This window comes from Aquila chrysaetos, chromosome 1 (assembly GCF_900496995.4).
Source record: "Aquila chrysaetos chrysaetos chromosome 1, bAquChr1.4, whole genome shotgun sequence".
Taxonomy (NCBI): domain Eukaryota; kingdom Metazoa; phylum Chordata; class Aves; order Accipitriformes; family Accipitridae; genus Aquila; species Aquila chrysaetos.
In genome coordinates, this window is record NC_044004.1 from 59,448,694 (window position 1) to 59,471,429 (window position 22,736).

A 22,736-nucleotide genomic window follows, 5' to 3' on the forward strand; every position below is an offset into this window, starting at 1 on the left:
ATCCTAGGCAAATAAAGCCAAAAAGTAATAAAGTACAAGATTTAGCAGAGAATCAAGCCAACCAATGGAGCTAGCCATCACTAAAGCTGTAAAACAGGCAGATAACAAAGTAAGCAAAATCTAAGTTACAGAAAAAGACTAGCATTTGACAGAATAAAGAAGGCTTAAAGAAGCCAGAAGTTTTAATACAGCTGTAATGAGCTGCTCAGATCTATAAATTTAATGGCAATTACAGGCCTAGAGCCATTGATCTTCCTTTTTCACTCTGTCCTCCCCTGGGCAGTACTCCTGCAAGCATCTACAGAAGTTCAGATCTCAGGGATTCGCCTACAGTTGGTAAATAATAAATATATTTTATTTATTCAGCAACCTAGGGAAGATGTTGAACGGTACAGGCATGAGGATGCACATTTGTTCAGAAGAAGTTAAACTCGTCGCAAAACAGTGACTTCGCTTAACCACAGCTCGACACCCGTGTGCAACCCTGCGTGTGAACACTGCTCAGTTTGGCAGTGTTTATTAACATGCTCGTCCGCAGATGCAACGTTGGATTTGACAGGTCATGCAAGTTAACACCTCTCAGTGTTTTATTCCCACTGTCTCCAACCAGAACAAGCTGTTGGGGACTTACTCAGAAGAAACTACATGGAGATTTCTGTTCCCCAGGGATTTCTGCACGGAGGAGGATCTTTTACCAGGCACATGAACCAAGTACCGAGGCTGAGTAAAATGCAGAAGTGCCGCCCTAGGGAGACAGATGGGAGGTTTGATTTCTTTTGAATGAATTATCTATTTTCTCTCTAGTACAGTTCCCTTCTTAAGCCACCAGACAGATGTTCTTTATTCCTCAAATACACTTTTCAGTCTGCTCCCCGTTTAAAATGGCGAGGAAAAGTGTCACTCCCAGCAGTCTCTGCTTTGAGTACAACATTCATGCTGAGTGGAGGCCTGCGAGGGCTCCCATGGGCTGGGACAGGGTGATCTCATGAGAAAGGTAAAATTCTAGGTGAAAAACTGAGCGTGAACACTCTCATTGATTATGAGAGAGGGGAGGGAATAGGGGCAAAACGAGAGCAACAGCTGCTTTCCAAATAATGTATTGAATTCACTTCGCTAAGAAGGTCGGTTTTCCAGCAATAAAGACAAGCAAGCGAACAGAGAAAAAAAGGAGAAGTTTTTAAAGAAAGGAAGCCCAGCTTAGCACTGAAAAAAGAGATTTTCATAGGAATTTTTAGCCATTCCTATCCATATCTCCTGTACAGTAGCATCAGCCAGGTCTCACAGTGAATCCTTGGCTTACTTTTAATTAGGCCTGATTAGGTAAAAACAGTAAAACCAATTTACATTCAAAATGACTTTGATGGACACAACAGAGTCCACAGCAGTAACAGCAGAGTGAATGAAGACGTGAGATTTCAGAAGAGGATGGGCACAGCATTTTGTCACATGGTATCAATTACAATTCTGGGAATTAAGATACCTGTTGTGGGATGCTCTTCCTACTTGGAATAAATAAGGTACATATTGGAGATACATCTTCGTGACAGTACTTTATTGTTCTTAGTCTATATATTTTTATCACCTCTACACTGTTTTTTTAATGGCAGCTAGCATTTGTTTTGCAATATATGAATTCACCCTACATAGCACTGTTTGTATTTCCCTATAGGGATTACAGTTCAGCTTACAGAAAAGAAATTTTTGTTCTTAAACTGTAAAGTCTCATCCAAGGGATTTTTGTCTTCTCTTCAATCATTTTGAATTCCTACTGTTCACCCAACTTTCAACTTTTGCTCCAAAATGGTAATTAAAAAGATGTTTCCAGTATCTGTTATATAAGAAAATCAGGTAAGTACTTAAAGATGAACATGGTCCTATAGAAATAAATTGTTAAGTAGGTGTATATTAAGCATTTTACTAATTTGGGCTCTGAGAAATGTCCTACTGAGAATATGCATTAATGCTTTACAAATATAGGGAATGTTTCAAATGGAATTCACTTGCTTTTAAATTTATAAGAGAGAAGATTATTACTTCACCTTAAATGCTGCTCATTAATTTTAATGTTATTTGGCAAATATTGCTCTTTTCAGTAATTCATTTTCTCTTTGAATGTACTGTCAGTACCTCTATAAAATTTTGGAGTATTTTAAGATTTTGATGGGTTGCTCAGCAACATATGAAATTAATTTGTGTTTTAATCTCCAGGGCAAGTATCTGTGAATGGCAGCTCTTGAGATAGGATGTAAATTTGAATCATTTTTCATCAATTTTCCTGCTTATAAGCATGATAACTAGAATGCATTTCAGAGTCACAAATCCAAGCAATTGAAATCCTTTCTTTAAACTTATGTTTAGTCTTTTCCATTCAGTTCAGCTCAGGACTGAGTTCCTCACATAAAGACGTGTTTCAGACTGCCTTGTCAGGAGCTCTCTGCGGAACAAGTGCAAACCCTTCTATAAAATGCTGCTGTACTTGCAGTAATAAATCAATTACACCAGTTTCATAAAAGCAAAGTGAGTCACCTTCTTCCAGTGAGCCTTTTTGGTTTTGTCTTTCAAATATAAGACCTGTTGCTGTTGGGATACTTTGCTTTTGAGGCTCCAAATAGCTTTGTGGCAAGCAACTAGTGACCTTCCAGCTATGTTTGATACCATTTCTTCTACTTTGAGAGAAACTGTGTCCCAGGAAGAAAGACATTTGGAAACCTTGTATTGACATCAACTGATTTCCACCACTGCTACAAAGCATAGCTGAATTTGGATTAGAATCCAAGTCATCTCAGGTGATGATAATAGCGTTGTGGTTGTGTGATTTGGCTAGACAGAGACAAATCCCTCCTTTCACTGCACCAGTCATGGTTAGGCTTAGCCTCTGCCTACAAATGACTGCATCACATTGGATGTTTTAGCTTCTTCGTTTCCTGTACTGACGTGACAGTATTCCCTAGGGAAGACAACCTTTTATTATTATTAGTTAGTGCTTTGACCCTGAGACTTTTGTTGGCAGCCGCTTAACGATGGAGAGCAAGTGAAAACAGTGCCATGCTGCTGCCTTGTGTTTAAGCTCCTTGATAGCGATGCTACCCTTACACAGACTCTACAGCCTACAAAAATCCAGCTGAGATGTAATGAAAACATGAATTAATGACTTCGTATCCTTCTGTGAGAGTCCTGGTCTCAGCTTTGCTGGTTCCTAGAGATGCCAGCATGACACTTTTGATATACTCCAACTAAAAAATTCAACGAATGACCTAACTTTATGTTCAAAGTGGCATCAATATAAAACTGGCAACTCAGATTCAATGTGTTTTTGCAGATTTTTAACCCCAGGAAACATTCAGAAATACAGGGCTGACTCTCACTTTGATGTGTAGGTGAATCAGCAACAGTTTCCTTGGGGTCTTACGGGACTGAAAAATGAACTTTTCTGTCAGCTTCCTAACAGTTGGTTCCTGCTGACATGGAGCAGCACAGAGCTGCTCCTCCAGGACCTCAGTACATAACCAGGCTGGGCAAAAACACTTAACTGAAGTGTGGAAAACAAAACAAAACAAAAGACTGAAAACATTTCAGACACCAATAAATCTTCAATGCTTGAAATAAGTCAACAAACCTGCTAGGAAGAAAAAAAAAAACAACCCAATAACCCAAGAAAAATACCCCGAACTAATTTCTCAGCAAAAGATTTCAGAAGACCATGTTTTCACAGTGGTTTCCAAGTGAAAAGCAAGATGTACTGTCATTGCTCCTACAGAAGCTTTCACTGAGAAGTGGTAACCTTATTCCAGAGACAAAATGTTCAAAACTAGTCAATGCTTCCAAAGGGAAATAAAGCTGCTTTTCTGCCTCAGAAATCCTGCTGGCTGCCAGTGTTGACACAAAACTCACTCTTGACCGAGCTCCTGAATGCTCAGCAAGCTCAGTAGGGTGGTGTAGTTGTTTTGTTTATTTATAAGCATGGCCAGTTTCCTACTGTAGCTGCTACCACATTTAAATGATCTTGGCAAGAGCAAGGCGTACGGGATACATTCTGAAGAAGGACCATGTCATTGCCTGGCAGACAATTTCCTTTTTTTTTAAGCCCCAAACACATCTTTCCAGCCTCTGCTAAAGTGTTACTATTTCTGCGGATATTTGAAGCAGGTAAAATGGTAGGAGAACTAGAAGGGAGATAAACAAGGAGTCTGGAAAAAAGCCTCACACCGACCTTGAGGCAGAATACTGAGGGCTCTCCAGACAGGCTTTTCTTCCTCAGCACAACCACTCACGGCAGACAAATACATTACTTAGAATTTCTGCAAGCTATTGTAAAAGTCATAGCATTTTAGCATCCCAGAAAGTCAAAGAGGAAGTCTTTTTAAAGTTAAGGAGCATTTTCCTGGATCCATAGTAAGTCTACAGGCAGAACATTGGCATCTAAATCTATCTGAATTGACCTTCAGAGGAAGCAGAAATGTCTTTCAGGCCAAGCTTATGAAAATGAACCACCTAGTTATGCGAGGAGCCAGAAAAAAAAAAATCCAAGTTACTTGGAAAGTTTACAGCATTCAAAGTCTAATGCAGCTTGCTAAGAGAGTCAATAAGGCTGGGAATGACCGATGGCCCTAGAAAGGACAGTGGTGGTGAAACACCAGGAAATGCATGTTCCAATTAACACTTTTTATAAGAAGTCTTCATCTCAAGTTTTAATGAATATTCTGCATTTCCTCTGTTTTCTAGGCAAGAAGTCAAGAGGTTTTGTGTTTGGGTTGGTTTTGTATGGGATTGCATGTTACTATGGAAGCTACAGAGGTTTCATGCTCTGTCTTACTGCAAACATTGTGGGTCATTTTTCCCCTTCCCTACTTCACTCTTCTGCATACTACTCAGTGCCTCACAAGAGCAAAGCCTTCTAAGCACAGACATACAATTTTCATAACCAACTGGTCCCCACTAGTAAATCCAGCAGCTTAAATGCTCAGTGCTTCTGTGTAGTCCGAACATCTCACACTCCTGTTCATCCCGCCCCTCTCAATCCTGCTGTCTCATTTCCCGACGTGCAGAGGAAAGGGTGAGCTCTGCAGTCCTTGGGGAACACTTGCCTCTGAACAGTGCTATTTGAACTGATGGAGAAAGCAAACCCTGCAGTGGTGAATCCCTCTCAAACTGCACCCTTCTGGCCACTGCTTCTTATCTGCACAAGTAGAGCTCACCTCAAGTGCCTGCACCGTGGGGCACAGCAAGAGGTGCTCTCTGTGGCAGGTTCATCCTGGCAACTTGTAGCTTCAAAAACATGAAGTCCACATTTTAGATTTCACCCAGCATCATCACTCAGCAGCTCATGCTGGCCATGCGTTAGCTATTTCATATGATTATGATAGGAAACTCCAATTAGCAAGTAATGAACGTGTTTATTTTAAAGTCCACCTAGACAGCACTTTCACAGTGTAGTGTATATTCTTGCTATTCGTTGATCAGTGCATTGCTTATGATTTGGGGAGGAAATGAATTAGTGAAATTGCCTAAAAGCCCCACACTGTGCATGTCAGCCACAGAGCCATCTCAAAATAATGTGATTTTAAAATTCATCCTAGACACCTTCTGCAAAGGACAGTTCTGAAATCATGCTTCCCCGCCTCTGACTGGGAATTAAACTACAAATGCTTTGCAGAAGTCAGCTAGTTTCTAGTGTCTACATTCAATAAGAAAGTGTAATTGGAATATGCATTTTGGGATCCTGCTTGCTACAAATCACTTTACCAACTGATCCACAAATGACATGCCATCTAGGAACCACTTCAACAGCTGCTGAAATTCAGCTGTTTCTGGAACAAATGATGACAATTGCTTACAGGACCCTAACAGCAGAACTATGTTAGACACGCAGCCACCAGTACAGTGCCAAATGCAAGCAGATGAAAATTATAAATTTTCACACTGTTAGAACTTGCTCTCAGAGTTATCCAGATCGCTCAAAGTTTTGTCTGCACTAGGATTTTTTTTTTTTAAGTTATCGATGAATTATTAAAACCAAACCAACATAAAGTTCTTCTGTTAGCATGTCCTAGCTGGATGAGACAACTTAGAAATATAATTTATTTTTACCTGCCAGACTTTTAGAAAGTGTCAATGTGATAGAACAATTTTGGGCAAAAAAAGCAAAAACCACAAAAGAAAGCAAACTTCTCCATTCCTGCTTTATTTTACTCTGTAGAAACTCTCTGCTCAAACTATTCCCATCCTGTGAAAAATCATGCACCATTCACAGCTGCTCAGTAAGCAAACATGTTTTATGCACTTGTGAACTGAAAAATCAGTAATTATTATATTGATATTAGAAAAAGATACAGGTATCAATGCTTGTTAATGGTTTGCAAATGGTTTCTATGCTGTTGAGTAAACTATAACTTACACTCCCAATAGGCACTGAAATAAAGGATAATCTTCAGGTCTTCTGTGTACTGTTATTAGTAAATTGTACCAAAAGTTTGTGTGTTTGTAAGGGTTATTTTTATAAGCATTTGTTCATTTGTTTGTTTATCTTCAGCCTCATTAAAAATTAGCATATTAAGCAGATAAAGTGGATTTCAGGTTGGTCAGTTTTACTCCTGACTTCAGCAGCTATCCAGAATCTGAACCTGACTTTCCCCATACTCGATGATACAGAACCAACACACAGCTAGAGAGATGTGCATCACTAAAAAATAGCCTTTCCCTGTGGAGCCACCCTTTCGCTATATTCACAAGCTCTTTGCGATGGAATAACCAGAAGCCAGATACTGGTTTCAATTACAGTGACCTGATTTACCTGTCATCTAAGCAGTGACTTTAGGTTTACCTCACTGTAATGGACATGAGAGTCTTTACTAAATATTCCATATATGCAGCCATATAAATGTTAATACTAACTAGTAAGTGAGAACCAGACTAACATCTTAATGTGTTTATTTCCATTTGTATATTCCACGATAAATTTATTGCAATGATAAGTGCTTTTCCTCGTGTCCTCACTTTATTTTCACCTTTGTTCTTCAAGAAGGTTATTAATTTCTCTCTTCTTCAAATGCCGAATGATCTGGCAAGTCAAAGGGGACCATTTCAATGGTGAGGAGTGGATCAGGACATAACTGAATAGCAGAACTAAAGAAATGCCATTTCTGGGTGAGCCTGTTGTCACGTTAGCAGTGCTGTTGTATGTGAAGAACCCCAAACCCTCTTCACGGACTACTGTCAAAGGCAGTTGGTGTGAAGAAATGCCTACCTGAAGACGGCAAGGCTCAGGGACCAGAGCACTAGTGGTTTCCTCAGTTCAAATTTTGCTCGTTTGTTCATTAGGTGCCGACCACCAAATATAAAGGCAGCATACAGAGCTGAAAATAGGAAGGATTTCTTCCTGCAAAACAAAACCAAAAAACACCTGTCAAGTATTTAATTACTATTAGATATACAGCAGAGTCGCATCTGGACGTAACTGCCAAGGGCTTGTTTCCTTGAAAGGAAACTCTTTTGAAGACACTCCTGCAGCCCAGTTGAGATTATCGTTAGTGTATGAACCTACAAGCCTGCACATAGGGCCAGGTCCAGGTGCAGGCAAAGCTGACGCTGGCGAAGTTCTGAAAAAGGACAGCCAAATTTGGCTCCCATGCTTCCCCAGTTTCTGAAGACTGAACTTCTGTGAGAAACAGAATAGATATTGCAGACCCCAGACACTTTTCTGCAAGCACAACACGGTTGATACTTGAACCAGCTGATCACGTTTTGTGGCTCATTTATCTTTTTCATATCAATTTTTGTTTCCCGCAGGCTCCTTGCTACCTGGCAATTTAGTTTCCCATTGTTTCCTCCAAGAAGACACTTAAACTTGAGCACTGCAACACAACATGAAGAGCCTCATGAAAAGTGGAGAACCAGCGAGGAGAGGTCAGTAGCCCCATTAAGCAGTGACCCCATTAAGCAGCGTGGCATCGTCCTGCTGCACAAGCCCTGCCTGTGAATGCCAGTTCAGGAAATCCAGTGAATTTGCTGAAAGGTCAAGCAGGGCTCTGTTAAGGAACTTCAGTGATACTTTTAGAACCGCAATTTTTATTTTTAAAACTGCCTGATAGTAGTCCAGCCAGCAATAATCAGCAAACATTTGAACTCTGCTACTATAACTCATTGTACATCAACCATTAGAGGTCAAAAATAGATTCAGCCTGGATTCCTTCCCACACAGCACAATATTACACTGACTAAGACTTAATGATGTACAGCATTAATGGTGGCCTAACTGGATGGGCATATATTTAGGAACAGATTTTTCTCTAAAATCTTCTCCCTTTTGGCAAGGGATATGTACAGCACAGCACGGTCCCGAAGGCCAAGCAATACGTGCAGAACAGTACGGCACAGCACAGCGCGTGTCTGCGCCTGCTCAAGGCAACTGCTACATGGATCGCAAGCTTCTTGATAGACAAGGGTCTTCCCATGAGGTCCATGAAAACTAAGAAAAACTGTAGTAGCACATCGGATTGGAAGTACGAAGAAAGCACATGCAGCCTTCACTGGAGATAAATGAGTTTTATATGAGTTTGAAAGCCAAGTGAAAGCGAAGTCCAAAGAGACAAAGGCATATCAGTATGCGTGCAGCAGCACACCATTTTCTGGCCGCTAGAAACTCCTCTGTTTCTATTGACATGTTTATAGCTCTGTGTTGCAAAACATGGGTAATTGCATGAAAATCCGACCGGTGCTCTGCACTGAGAAGGGTGGAGCCAGTGCCTGTGGTCCCCTGGGTGAGCTTTAGCATCCGCACTGGCAACAAGCCCCGGTGTGACCACAGAGCCAGCACCCTCTCACCTTGCGCATTGAGATGGTCTAATTGCCATGGCAATGTTTATCACAACCGGGTTTTGAAAACCACAAAGCCTCAACTCTTATTCATCGCATAATAAAGAAAAAAGCATTCATTTTCACTTCTATGGTCTTGAATTTCACAGTCAGGGAAGGGGCAGAATTACCACATTTGAATAGCATGACTGCTGTTTAGCTTGGCTGGAGGTCAGTAAATATTTGTTAACCAGTTTGGATAGTGGTGAACCACCTCAAACTTGCTCATACTGAACCACCTAACTGTTAAGATAAGGTTTATAGGTTACGAGACAGGAGCAGACTCTCAGTGTGAGAGGTCGGGCCTTGTTCCCATCTCCTTCCCTCTGCAGCCTCTTCAGCAGCGGTGTGCAGAGCAGCCCATCGCCAACCTGTGCGCGGGCGAGGGAAGGCAGAGGGAGTGTGATGGGCTGTACCACAGCCTGCAGTGCTGTCCTGGCTGCCCCAGGGCATCGGGAGAGACATTCCCTCTGCATGCTTCTGCCCCTTCGCCCCCACAAAAGCCTGGGCTCACAGCGCTCAGCGCAGACACACAGCAATGCACACAACGAGGTATGGATACGCATACGCGTGTAGGGCCGCTCAAGCCAGGTCCTACGCGGGGGCCCCGCAGGAGGGACCCTGCAGCCCCACGCCACCAGGGAGGTGCAAACCCCCCGCCGTACGGCACTGTACTGGGAGTCCCTCACACCAGAGGCAGGAAAGGTCTGTCTTGCACTGGTCCATGCGGGGAGCTCCACAGCAACTGAGAGCAGTGCAGGATGAGATCTCGAGCAGGGCAGGATGGCATCTCTGTCCAGGGGAAAAAAACTGCGACAGTACCGCCACGCAGCTGCCAACAGGACACGGGCTCCGCGGCTGGCACGGGAGGAGGTTAGGATTTAAGAGCAGTAGGTAGAGATACTTTGCAGGAAGGCAGGTGGGCAGGAAGCAGTTCAGTTCTGGATCAAATACAGCCAAGACTTCAAAGTAATGGTTCGACTTCAGTTCCAATTCAAGAAGAAAAGACCAGTCTGAATGAGTTAGCAGCTCAGGTCTGTGCTCTGTTTGACTCAATTCTTCCTGGGCAAGATACTCCATATATTTACACCAAGTAACATTTCGTTTTGTTTCTTACTACTGAAACTATTTTTTGTGAGTTCAGTCAAGTCTATGGAGGTCAATAGTTACATTATACTAATTAGAACAACAGATAAATTTTAGGTCACTTTTAACAGCTTTGTAATGAGTTTAGCATTATTTGCAATGATGGTAAATGGTATTCCCACAGTATACAGCTTTGTATTGGCAGTGGCAGACACGAGAAGATTTGACTGCAGGCATGATGTGAACTGCAGAGAGCAGCTGTAAGCAGTTTCAGACAAGGAGAGATGCAGTTGTATTATCTCCTATCAGAGGTAAGCACAATACTGAATAATGACTAGGCTGATTTTGAAATCACCTCTCTGTTTTGACACCTGCTGACAACTTTTGATAACTTTTTGCATCCAAAGGACTTGGAATTTTCCCCTCTTTGGAGCATAATAATGGTTAAAAGGACTGGGTAGTCCAGGTGATATAGTTATAAAGGGGTTGCAGAGGTATGTACTCTTAAGATAATCTGTTTAACTGCATTAGACTGGTATTAACCAGCTTCCTGCCAGTGTTTTTATGATGGATTTTCCTGAAAGGTTCATGACTACAGTCTGGTTCCTGGGCTGGTGACACAAAGCAATGGCAATCTGACAGCATTCAATTATATCTGATATGGTTTTAGCCAAAGGAGGTTAATATCAAATGAGCATTTTTAAAGACAGAGTTTTGGAGTTGTTCTGGAGCACTGTAACTTCTCATTACTGTTATCTGAAGAGAAACTAAATAGAGCAGAACGATGACAAAAAAAATTAACCTTGAAACTAAAAAAATAAAAAAAAATCCCCCAAAGTAATTCAGTAGCAGACTCGCATCCAATAACTTTAACGTTAGCACATTCATGTGTTTGTCTTCAATTCTGTTCTGCAGGGTAACACAGTAGACATAAAGACAGGGCTGCCAAATCCTCCATATTTTTCTGGCATTTCTGTTTCTCACAGTTGTCTCCCACCTTCCTACATTTTCAGACTTCAGGGACTAAGTACTATCTACTGAATACAACTCCATGTTTCCCCGTCAAAAGTTGCCAGCTCTTTCCCCCAAAAGGGAGGCAGGGGAATTTTCTGGAGAACCTATAAAATGCTCTGCTTGGGCTGGGGGTTACTACAAGAAAGGGAGGCAAGAATCTGGGGCAACAGGCTGAAGATGTGAGGCAGATCTTCCAGGACGCTAGCACAGAGGTGGCCATATCACGAGGCAAGGGGACAGGCAGAAGCAGCTGACACGATGGGAGAAACAGAAGAGGAAGGATGAATGGTAAGCAGGGCAGCAAATGAGGGGAGCTGGTGGCCAAGAGATGGACGTGAAGCTGGGACAGCATGGAAGGGAAGGAGGCTTGAAGCCCTGTCTCTGCTGAAGCCCCTGCAAGGATGCTTCTTGCACCCATAGGCACACCAATGGGCTCAGGCTACCCACGCTGAACACAGAGCTTTGGTCACTCTCTTGCAAAAATCCTACAACAGGGACAGGTGGTATTATCATCCCCTGCACCACAGCCCACAGGTTCTGCTTGTCCCTCTGCACTATGTAAACTATAGGCAGGTGATGTGTTTTATCGAGGATGGATGAAGGTTTGGGCACTCATGCTTTTTAGAACCTGAAATCCTTTATTAGGTCTGCCCTATGGCAGAGGAATGGAGACAGGAAAGAAGAAAAGGAAAAGAAGTATAATTGAGAAGAGGGAGGCAGAAACTGGGACTGATAAAGGAAGACAGAGGAAATCCACCCCACCAGGAACAAAACTTCTCCTCGTTCGCAGCCGGGGAGTCCCACCCAGGAAAGCCCACTCAGGCACCAAGGAGTGACAGGGAGAGATCAGCCATCCAGTCTCAGGCAGGAAAACACAACACGGAAAGGGGCAGCAAATAATCCAAAGTAGATAGCAACGGTAAACAGATGGCTAAGGAGTAAGAAATCCTGACTCCCCCAGAAATATGTTATTTATAAAATACCAAAAGTATAAGAATTACCACAGTATACTAAAATAAGGGGCCAAAGCCTGAGGGTGGGCCTCACGCGCAGCAGCGCAAGACATCCCGGTCTCTCTGATTCGAAGTGAAACAGCCCTGAATATTGCAGTGCTGCTGAAGGAGGTGGTTTCAGCCCAGATGCACTGTTATCATTTTTCCCCTGAAAATAGCAGCCTGAGTCATTATTGTAGAGTTCTCTGATGTTAATGAGTAAATTGAAACAGATATAGATATGTGCTATAAAATCTAATATTTCCATAGCATTTTCTTTAATCATTAAGGAAAATCCTTATAGAAATGCAGAAAGGACAACCTTATCATAGATCTTTTAACTACCCTCTATCATGTAATACAGGATTATCCTCATAACAGCATTCAGTAGGGGAGTAGTAAAGTGAAGCAGTGATAGCCCCCTCTATTTACATTCTATAGGGCTTTAAAAACTTTTTTTTATCAAGATGTATTTCCTTTTGCACAGGCAGAGCTCATTCTTTAATTCATTACCACGTCTTCATATGCTGTAAAGAGAGCACAACAGGTAAAAAAACCAAAACACTGCAGCTGCCAGAGCAGAGTGCTTCTGGCAAGTAAACAGGCAATTTCAGGCTCCCAATGTTTTTCTTTTGGCCTTCTTCATCACCATTTTACTGACTTAAAAAAACAGATTTTACTGGGGGGGAAAAAAAAAAAGAAAAAAAAGGATGCTTGGTAAGGTGAAAGCAAAGGGACTTTTCTTACCCATTTCTCCCAGCTTTCAACAGAAAACAACCACCACTTGTGTTTAGAATTGAAACTCCTAACTTGAGAGTCTGATTAAAGTGCTTTAACCTGAACCAGTGTAAATCACACAGCATACCCGTGTCCACAGCTCACAAGCAGTGGCTGGTAGCCTTGGCAAAGTTACTTTCTCTCTGGTGCTTATTTAAAAATCACACATTCTGTATGTATAAAAAAGGGTGTGAAAACGCTTCTCAGTCTCTCAGTGTTTCTACCTCAGAAATACTGTCAAAGAAAACCTTTCTCTCTGTCTTCCCAGATATAATTTTGACAGAATCAGCAAGAAGAGATCCAATGTGTGGATATGCCAGATCTGCATATGAAAATATAACCTGTACTCCTGGCTTTAAGTTTCTGCAGCTGTTTCCCATTGACCGTACCAGCCTTAATAATGGAGAGAGAAGGACATGCAGAAGACCTGTCTGATACGCACATGCCAGCACACTCTGATTTATTTCTACAGCTCAATATCCTTTGACATTTATATTTAGAACAGCAATGACGACAGTCACACACACGAGTAGGTGACTCACTGATGATGGTCTTTGACGTAACAAGCTATCAGAGAGTAAACAGGGATGTATCTCATACCAATCATCTGATCCCTTGATTTCTAAAGCCTGCCTCTCAAAAGACCGTTTCAGCCTCCTCATGACAGGTACTGTCGGGTACGCAGCTCTGCGCTCCCCCCGATGCCAGGGCAGCTCCCCAGGCACCCCTCTCCCTGCTGGGAGCAAGGGAAGAGGAGTCACGGCCCCAGGAACACATCCTGGCCAGGGACTGCTATTCCCCCACTTCTGCCTTTTCTCTGGAGTCCTGCTCCCGTCACCCAATTCATGTCATTACTGACAGACCTGTATCATCAGCCCAACTCCTTAACCCACGGAAAGGAAGGAAACACGGCGCGGGGAGGCTGCCAGAGGGACTGCTGCAGGAACTGTCCGGAGCTCAACTTGGCTGAAAAGGATGGAGGAGGAGAAGGACTTGCGAGTGCACTCCTTGCTCCACGAGTGCTAACAGCTGAGCTGAGGCGTAGCCTGAAGCCCAGGTCCCCCATTGCTCAAGTTGGAGCGGGAACCACTCCCCGGAGAGCTGCAGGGCCAGCTACCTCTGAAGGGTACAGCAACTGTTTTTTTGTGGTGTATCACCAGGTCACAGCCTGCTCTGGTCTATCCATAGGCCTGGCTGGAGACAGCCTCAGTTCCCCACCGGCCAGCCTACATGGGCATCCTCCTTGGGGAGCAAGAGGCTGTGACCACCCGAGCCTCCCCCCACATGGCATTCAATCAGACCCAGGAGCAGGAAAGCACTCCCACCTCATGCTGTTGGCAGGGCAGGCGACAGCCCTAAAGCTACAGAGAGGAGAAACAAGGGCACAGCAGTGTGGAGGCACGGGAGAATATGGCTCATGTCCTGCACCTCCCCGATGGTTGGATTTGTTTTGTTGAAATGTGTTGGCCAGTAGTTTGTCACACTCATGCTTGTAGAATATAAGCGTTACACAGTATTAGCCAGAAACTAAAAAGTGTGCAGCTAGGGACGAAAACAGCAGCAGTAAATTTTTCTTGCTTTCCCTTTGTAGTGGGAAAATGTAAGAAAAGCGTTAGGGTGAGAAAATGAAGTTAAAATACAGGGACAATTTTTTTTTTTCAGGTAGAAGAGGCAAACTCAGCTCTAAAGTACATGAAGTCCCTTGTTCTTTATAAGCCTCATATAGGCTTAATGGAACAAATCATAAACCCTTAAAAGCCCACAAGCTACAATCCCAAATATAAGCAACGTCACAATGTCTCCATTCCTCCCCAGGGATGGGCCACATCTGACCTCACTGTTACTGACACTGATGATAAGTAACATTTTTGCACAAATCCCCCAAGATTTATGTCACCAGAGCTAAGAATTGAATCTAGCCCCAGAAGAATCATAGGAGCCTACCAGCGAAATGATGACCATCCCCATCCCTGTTAATAATTTTCATAGCAGGTTAGTGTAGTCAGAGCAACTCCTCTTCTACCAGGAGCCTCTGCTACACCCATCTGTATCACTCTCACGATGTACCTAGTTCTTAATACAAAGACTTGGTATCTAGCTGACACAGTAGGGTGTCCCACTGTCCCCTTGGACCCACCACTGGTTTCTCCAGGCTTTGCTGGGGCTTTGAGGCAGTTGGTGGAGAGATGGCAGAGAGCAGTGGAACCTAATGTAGGTCACAAGCACTGCAGTTCTGAAGAAGAGCTACAGTACTTTCACTTCTAATTTCATCAATGTAAATTTAAACGTCTGCCCTCCACAGTGAAGACCTGGAGCTAGTAAACACAACTGCAACTGAACTTGGGGACTACTAACCTACATCTCTCCCAGCTGAAGTCATTCTGTTTGTATCCACGTCTCACCTGAAAGCTGTTAATGAAGATGCTAGTGGAGGTATGTCATACAGGCTTAGCATGAAAATAACTAGATCTCCACACCGCCTCACTCATGTGATCTGCTTTATCTGATCAAATCAATCAATGGTTATGACATTCAATAAGTTTACACTTAAAGGAGTACATCAGCTTAAGGCCTTCAGAACCAGAAAGATCCCTGAAGCAACTCACAAATGTTATTTATAGACATATAGACAAGTGCTGCTTTTTTCACTGCTTTGGGGATAGATATTTATTTACTTTACAGGACACAGTACAACACTACAAGTAACACATCAATAAGAATACTTTACTAAAGTACTTTAGTAGTTTAAAATACTTTACTTTGCCCCTGCATCCGCAGGAAAGCCTATGCACCACAGTGGCATGGTCAGGTTTCTCTACCATTGCAAATGCAGCTTGTAAACGGTCTTGGAAATAATGTCTGTTGGATCTCAAAAAATATTTAAGTGGAAGAAATGCAGTCATTCAAAATGAAACATGGAAAATGCAGGGACTGCAAGCAAGCAGTGTGTTGTTTTTCTATCTATCCACCCTAAAAGACATTCCAGCAGATGTTGCTCCCTTCCAGCCTTCTGCAATACCACCTCAGAAAATGATGTTGCTACAACTGCCACTGGATTGCAAAACACAAACAAACAAAAACCATTCTTATTTTCCTGAGAGCATTCCCAGCCAAAAAAGACATGCAAGACTCTCCCGTGGAGCAGAGCACAACCTTAGAAACAGGGCAGCCAAAAGTCATGTACAAATAAGCCCTTACTGCTAGGACTTGGCGACCACCTTATGGGAAGGATCACTTCATAACTCTTTCAATGCTGGAAAACCTTAAATTATCCTGGAGCAAACCAAACTGAGGGGATGCCTGAAAAGCATAATGAATTAGAATACACACTTACCACCCTTCTCCTCCCCATCTAAAGACCCAAAATCATATAGACAGATTGGAGCAAGCCAACAATGCCATTCTGTGGCCTAGGTCTGATTAAAAGGGGATACTGGTACCGGTGACATTGCAGTAATGGAACTGCAGAATAAAATGTCTTGCTTTCAAACCCTGTAAATGCTCACATGCCCTGTGGAAGAGAAGGGACTGAACAGAGCTCAGAAAAAAGGACATTTTGGTAGAGAAGCAAATGAAAGAATATTTTCCAGCATCCCTTAGTGAAGAAAAATCAGGTCATGTGGAGAACAACTGCCTGCACTGACTGGTCCTGTGGTACTTTTCGATACACGATGTCAAGGACTGCTTGATGTATCTAATAAAATCTTCAAGGACATCTGATCTTTGTCTAGTGCTGAGCGATCAAGTGACAAAGGATGCTAATGGAAACACTGCAGCGAACCTGGACCTAACTCTTGACTGATAGGAAACTAGCAAATCCAGAAAAAAAATGGGGCAATCTTGCCATAATCTTTTCAACCATCTCTCTAAAACAAAGCCCTGCCAAACAGCCATTTTCCTTCTTAATCAACTGGGAAGCAGGTCAGGACAAATACAAAGGTGCTTCAGCAGTGCTCAAAACTTGCAACAGGGAACAGTTTGGAGTAGCTAAGAGGCAGGTTGACATGCTGCTACTGCCTTACAACACGATGCTTTGCAGCTTGCTCAAAGCGTCCACCAGCAGAGAAGATAGCCCTGTGCATTGGCTGGCTACGTTATCATTATTACATGGCATTTTCATTAACTAAACCTCGCCACTACTTACATAAGAATTTTATGCTTTTCATTCCCAGTGGAGGCTTCAGTCCCCAGACTAATCTGCTACTAAATTTCCCAGTTCTTTCAATGTGTCATGATTCCCATGTCATTGACCATGACCTATAGCTTCTTCGCTAAATCCAGAATCGCTCTACTTGAAATCAGTCAAGGCAGTACCTTTAAAGCAGACCCTTTCAAAGATAAAGGGAAAGGCAAACTGCCCTGAATGCAACTAAAATTATTTGAGGAGAGAACGTAAACCACCATGAGAAATACTGCGAGTGACAAACCATTAAGAAGTAACTTTCTAATTACTGTCAGAGTTTTCAGGATCTGATACAGACAAAATTTAAGAGGCAGGATGACATTCCTAAACCTGTAGTAGAAACGAAGATGGGACAGAGGAACGTACCAAACACTGTACAATCACCAGCACCCGTTCCTCAACTAAATATCGCAGCCCAGCTGTTTTTCGGGCATTTCCTGCAGACATCCCACTTGCAGTCCTGAACCCGCCCGAAACAATCGGAATAGACCAGCAGGAGCGGCACAAGGAAGTACAAAGTACACGGCATTAACGTAGCTTATCTCTATCCTGTCAGCAATATGTTTGTGACAGCTTGTTCTGGTTTTCCACCTCTGCCTACAGCTTCACCCTTGGCATGGGCACCTTCACGTCTCTCTCGAGGTGGCAGGACCCGCCAACAATCCCGAACTAAAGAGTCTGGGTCTTTCTTCTTGATTCCATTCGCGAGGGCTCGGCTGACTGCATCCTGCCCTTAGCCACCCCCTCACCTAATTAGATGGGATACTAAACTGCTTAGCAGTATTTCACTTTCCACCATGGTATAAAGAGCCCAGGTTACTAAAGGATTACCAAGTATAACATTAAAGTGTTATATATACACAGAGAGTTGCCTGTCCTAGACTCTGCTAAATCTTGGTCACAGGGGACCTGTTAAAAAGAGATGCCAAAAGGAAAGAAACCATGGACAAAGAAGGCGATGAATCTGGACCACAGTGGAAGTGGCTGCATACACACCACAAGAAGGAAAAGGAGCATTACAAGGAGCGAGCAGTAATTGACATTCAGCTCTTCTGGACAGGCAGACAAATGGAGCAAAGCAAGAGCATAAATATGAATATGTTTTTAAACAATTCAAATACAACAACAGTCAGAAGTTAATGGCCATGGTCATTAAGGGGCAAAAGGGAGAACCAGGTTACTGCAAATGAATAGGAAAGCCTGTCAGCATGTCAGTGATACCGTTTCAGATTTTTTTTAAAAAGAATGTAGCCTCCCATGAAGGTAGAGCAATTAAATAAATGATTTGACCGTTGTTTTTTCTCAAAGGTCACATAATCAAAATTTGTTTTACATCTCCAAACATATTCCTTTTCCTATTCTTTTTCTTATTTGGATTGTCCACCTCTTATTATCTCTGTAACTTGTGGATTTTGCTCCAACTTCTCTCCATGGCAGGTTTGCTAACTTACGGCTGGCCTATAAAGAGGTAAAAAAAAAATTTGTTCTAGTAAAAAGCCAGACTACTCCTAAATTAATTTCTGTATCACACAGCTAGTATAGTAGAATACCCTGTATTCTCATCACCTATTCTTACCACTTTTCTTTCATGTGGCTGTTGTAAGAGCACCAATAAATCTGCCTCTTGCGTCTGCTCGCTGTCTCTGTCATGTTATGATCAGATGTCGTAACTACACATGAACCTGTTTACATCAGTATCTCGTTCAAGGATGCTCTGTTGCTCTGTTTCTTCTTTCATTTGTAAAGGGAATACAAGAGTCCCTTGGCACCCATGTGCAGGATCTCGTGGGCAACAGAGAGGGGGAAGAAAGTGATCTTCCCAAAGATACTATTTTCCCTGAGATGCTCCAGCACTTTGCATCACTCCCACCACAGCCCATGCCAGCAGCTGAACCACAAAACCGCCCAGGCACTGGTCACCCTTGCTGACCCTGCACCCGGCAGCCCTGTCACACAACTCACACGCTGAGACTGGGCATCTTGACGCCTTCTTGCTAAACCAGCGTGATCCAAGCGCCTACCACAGTCTCCATGGGCTGGGCACTCCAGTTTCTGTGCATTAAGTACACATTAACAATAGCTTGCTTTTACAAGCCTCTCTGCTTGGGAAAGGTAAATGCTATCTCTTTGAGGCTGGTAATGATCAACACCACTGCATATTTGCCACCCAGCTAACCTAAGTGCCCAAAGAAAACGCTGTAACACTGTGTATTCAACAAGTTTTTCCACTTTCATGATACCCTGGAGCAAATGTTTACTGCTTTTGGTTTTGGGTTGGTTTTTTTTGCCTTTAGCTGTAGCCTGCTTTGAGATTCATGAGTGTAAGCACACTATAAATGCGTATCAGAGAGTTTCACAATTACTCTGCGTCTGGACCAAGATTTCACCGCAGCATGTTTTCCAAAAGGCAGCCCGTCTTGGAATTCAAAATGCCAAGGGGAAAGAGTTTACTTATATTTTAGGGACCTACACCAGTGATTCACCTCCTGCCCCATTGCAAGGTTTTTTCTACTTTAATTTCTCTGGCTCACTGGGACTCTGTCCCACTGAAAACAAAAATATTTTAGAGACCATGACCTGCACCAACAATGACTGAAAAACACAGACACGTGCCCCTGTGTTTGCCTGCGTCCTGGCTGCGGTACTGCCGTGTTGGGGCCAACCCGTACCTGTGCTGAGAGCCAGCAGTAATGGTCTCGGCCACAACCTCTGCTTTGCTGCTCTGGGGCTCTGAGCTGCTATCTCCACGTGGTCAGCACAGTGCACAGGTGCACTGGCTCATGTGGAAATACCCAATGCAGCCCTTCATTTTGCTCCTTCTCGCTAGCCTGAATCACTGGCGCGACTGCGTGTGCAGAGGGACGAGTGGCAGAGGAGGGTCTCTGATGAAAAACAACTTGTCCTCTGTCTTTTACCAAGAAGGCACAAAGTCCACGTTCAAAGTGCCTCTCGGTTCAGCAGTTTCAGCCCCGTTGGCAGCACGGCATCCGGGCAGTGCAGAGCCCCTCTTGAGTGGGCAGAGCCCAGCATGCCGCTCCAGTACCCGGACCAGCAATCGCAGCAGAGCTCCTGCGTCCCTCACCCGAATGGAGGCTAGCAAGCATGACAGGTTGGGCCAAGCAAAAACACATTCAGTTTTGTGATTCATTGTAAATTATTTGTTTTCAGCCTACAGTTTATGTTTTAGTCCCTCCAGCTACCTAGTGTATCAGCAAAAAGAATAAGCATCTCTCAGCCTTAGGTGTTTAGCAGTCTCACACGACACTGGTGACTTGTTTAAAGACGTATCAAACCTGCAGTTGCAAAAGTTTGTTCTTTTGGGGGTTGAATTCTTATAAATACAGATTTGAGCTTCTCATACACATTTCTGAAAAATGCTGGATCTGTGCTATAGCCACCACTCCACCCATCCTGCCCCACCCTGGCAGCTTTTGCCCTAAATAAAACAAGGGTGTTACGTGGCTACAAACGAGATGATGGACCTAAGTAGCCTTCAGTCACAACAGTACCAGTCCTTATTACTCAAATTAGCTTGTGCTTCTTTCTTCTTCTGTATGTGTATTTAAATATTGTGCTGATATACACCAAAAACTCTCTATAGCACTGTAACAGATTTTATTCATGTCTCCAATGTGCTCTTGTTTGCTTGGATGGCGGAAAGAATAAATCCCACTTCTACTTCCCACTCACTCCTGTTAAATAATAGCAATACTACTGATAAAAACCAAATTGTACTGATAATACTACTACCGGTAACACGCTAAATGATCCTGTTAAATAATAATTAAAGAAAATGGGTTCACTCGCAAAACAGGTAAGTACACGAGAATGTGGCCCCACATAATTGAAACTTAACTCAACAGCACTGCTACATTTGCATTTACAGAAAGACCATAAACTTCAAGTAAAACTATATTCATTCAAATGATTCGACTAAATTTGGTGCTCACAGCCTGTGCTAAGATGACACCTTTCTGAGAAGGCTCAAGAAAATGAATTGGTTCTATCAGACCTCCTAAAACCTACAGATGACAGGAGGTGTTAATAAGCAAGAGTTTGGGAGCTCCTTGGGACCAAGAAAAAGCTGGTAATGATGGGCCTATCTGAATTTAGTGGCTGCAGTTATCCAACAGAGTAATGGAGAAATGTTCTCAAGCAGCTGCTTCTCTTTCTCACCGCAGTATACTGAAGCATTTTAAATCATAGGGGTGGCATATTAAGCAGCCTTCTGGCGTACGTCCTGCAGCCAAAATGAAAATGTGAAAGTCCTGGTATGAAACGCAATCATCCTGCAGCTAATGTGACTGAAAAGTGACAGAATACAGGCTTGATGTCCTGAGAGATGCTGGCATGGCTTATTCTTTTATGTTAGTCCATTTTGGACAGCGTGAACAGTCCTGGAAAACTCCCCGCATCCAGGGCTCCTTCACTGTTTAGTTGGTTCCCCAGCAAAACTCATGAGCTCTCCGAACAGCCTCTCTGGGGGCACAATTCTAGGCCAAGAGCTGTAGTTCTTTCCTCACACAAGTCAAAGCTCTGCATGAGACATTTCAGCGACTTCAGGTCAGCCTTCTGCCACGGCAGCTCACCCAGCACTGCTCAAATGCTCCAACCTCCATCGCCTCTTAGTGTACTGTCTGGAAAAAAAATCCCTGCTTCCCCCAAATTAAACATTTTACAAAGAGATAAACTGGGCTGAGGAAATACTTGGCTCTGACGAGTCTGAGGAAGGTCCTGGCAGACAGGCAGTGAGAAGGTTGGGAAATGAAAGTCCCTGCAGGCACCTGCCAGCAATGGGCACCCACCACTGCTCCCGGGGCTCCCTGGGCTGCAAGTGTGTGTCGCGTGAAATAAGTCCATACGTGATGCTTAAGTTTCTAAATTGTCATTTTCATGGTGTGCCTGGGGGCAAAATGCAGGTCTCTGCCATCCTTCCTGCAGCTGTCAGGACTGGACTAAAAAAATGGAGGAAAAATATGGAAACAAAAATCTGAAGGAAACTAAATTCAGGTCATGGCTGTGAGTCGGGTCAACCAGCTACAGTGAAGGCAGGTCCTTTTCTTTTCTTTCTTTCTCTCCTTCAATGCCAGACTTGTTTAACGAGACTCTCCTTGGTGAATTTTCTTTTATAATTAACAATGAAAAGGAAACATGCTTCTCTGCATTTAAAAAAAAAAAATACCGCAGCTGCCTTACGCAAGCCATTTCCATTTTTAAGACTGGGAAAAGGCTTTGCTGCCTCTGCTTAAATAGTCTTACTTTTCAGCCTTGTTTAATTTGGGAGGGAGAGGGGGAACGAGCAAGTGTCTTTAAAGATCGAGGATTTCTGTATCCATATTAAATGATAAACACTAACAAAATAACAGTGAGAAACAGTCTCCAGCACACAGGCTGGGGCAAATCTATCACAACAAACACAGCGGGTGGCTGATCTCACAAGGACTGAAAGACTGTCTTGATCCTCAGCGTGTGCTAACCACACATGCTTTAAATTAAAAAAAAAAAAAAAAAAAAATCTCGACTCTTCCCTGCTACATGTCTATTAAAAAAACCGAGCAGGTTGAGTTTGCTCTCATGCAAGGGGGAAGGTGAGGAAGGTATATGATCTCTCTAGTTTTCTTGAAACCAGAACAAACCTGCAGACTCCAGCCACCGCTACTCTTTAGGCAGGAAAATTACTCCCAACCATTAGGACATCCCAACTCTGGAAGACTCTGTTTTCCAAGTGCAAAAAGGTTTGCCTGCTTCAAAGATGGGGCTTGGCAAGTTTGGGGGAAAAAAGTTAAAGACCAGGTGAGGGGCTGCATGACCCTGCAGGTCCCTTACAGAATAAA

At 43.2% G+C, this 22,736-nt stretch overlaps 1 protein-coding gene across 2 annotated transcripts in view; it reads right to left on the reverse strand.

Annotated features, from left to right (window-relative positions):
* Positions 1-22,736, reverse strand: part of ELOVL6 (ELOVL fatty acid elongase 6) — a 77,656-nt gene that overhangs the window by 18,464 nt on the left and 36,456 nt on the right. The window contains exon 2 of one of the 2 annotated variants that reach the window (XM_030016030.2): positions 7,244-7,375. The exons of the other annotated variant lie outside the window; for it this stretch is intronic. Coding sequence (XP_029871890.1) covers positions 7,244-7,375 — 132 coding nt within the window. The remainder of the gene's footprint in view (positions 1-7,243; positions 7,376-22,736) is intronic. 2 annotated transcript variants of the gene reach the window in all.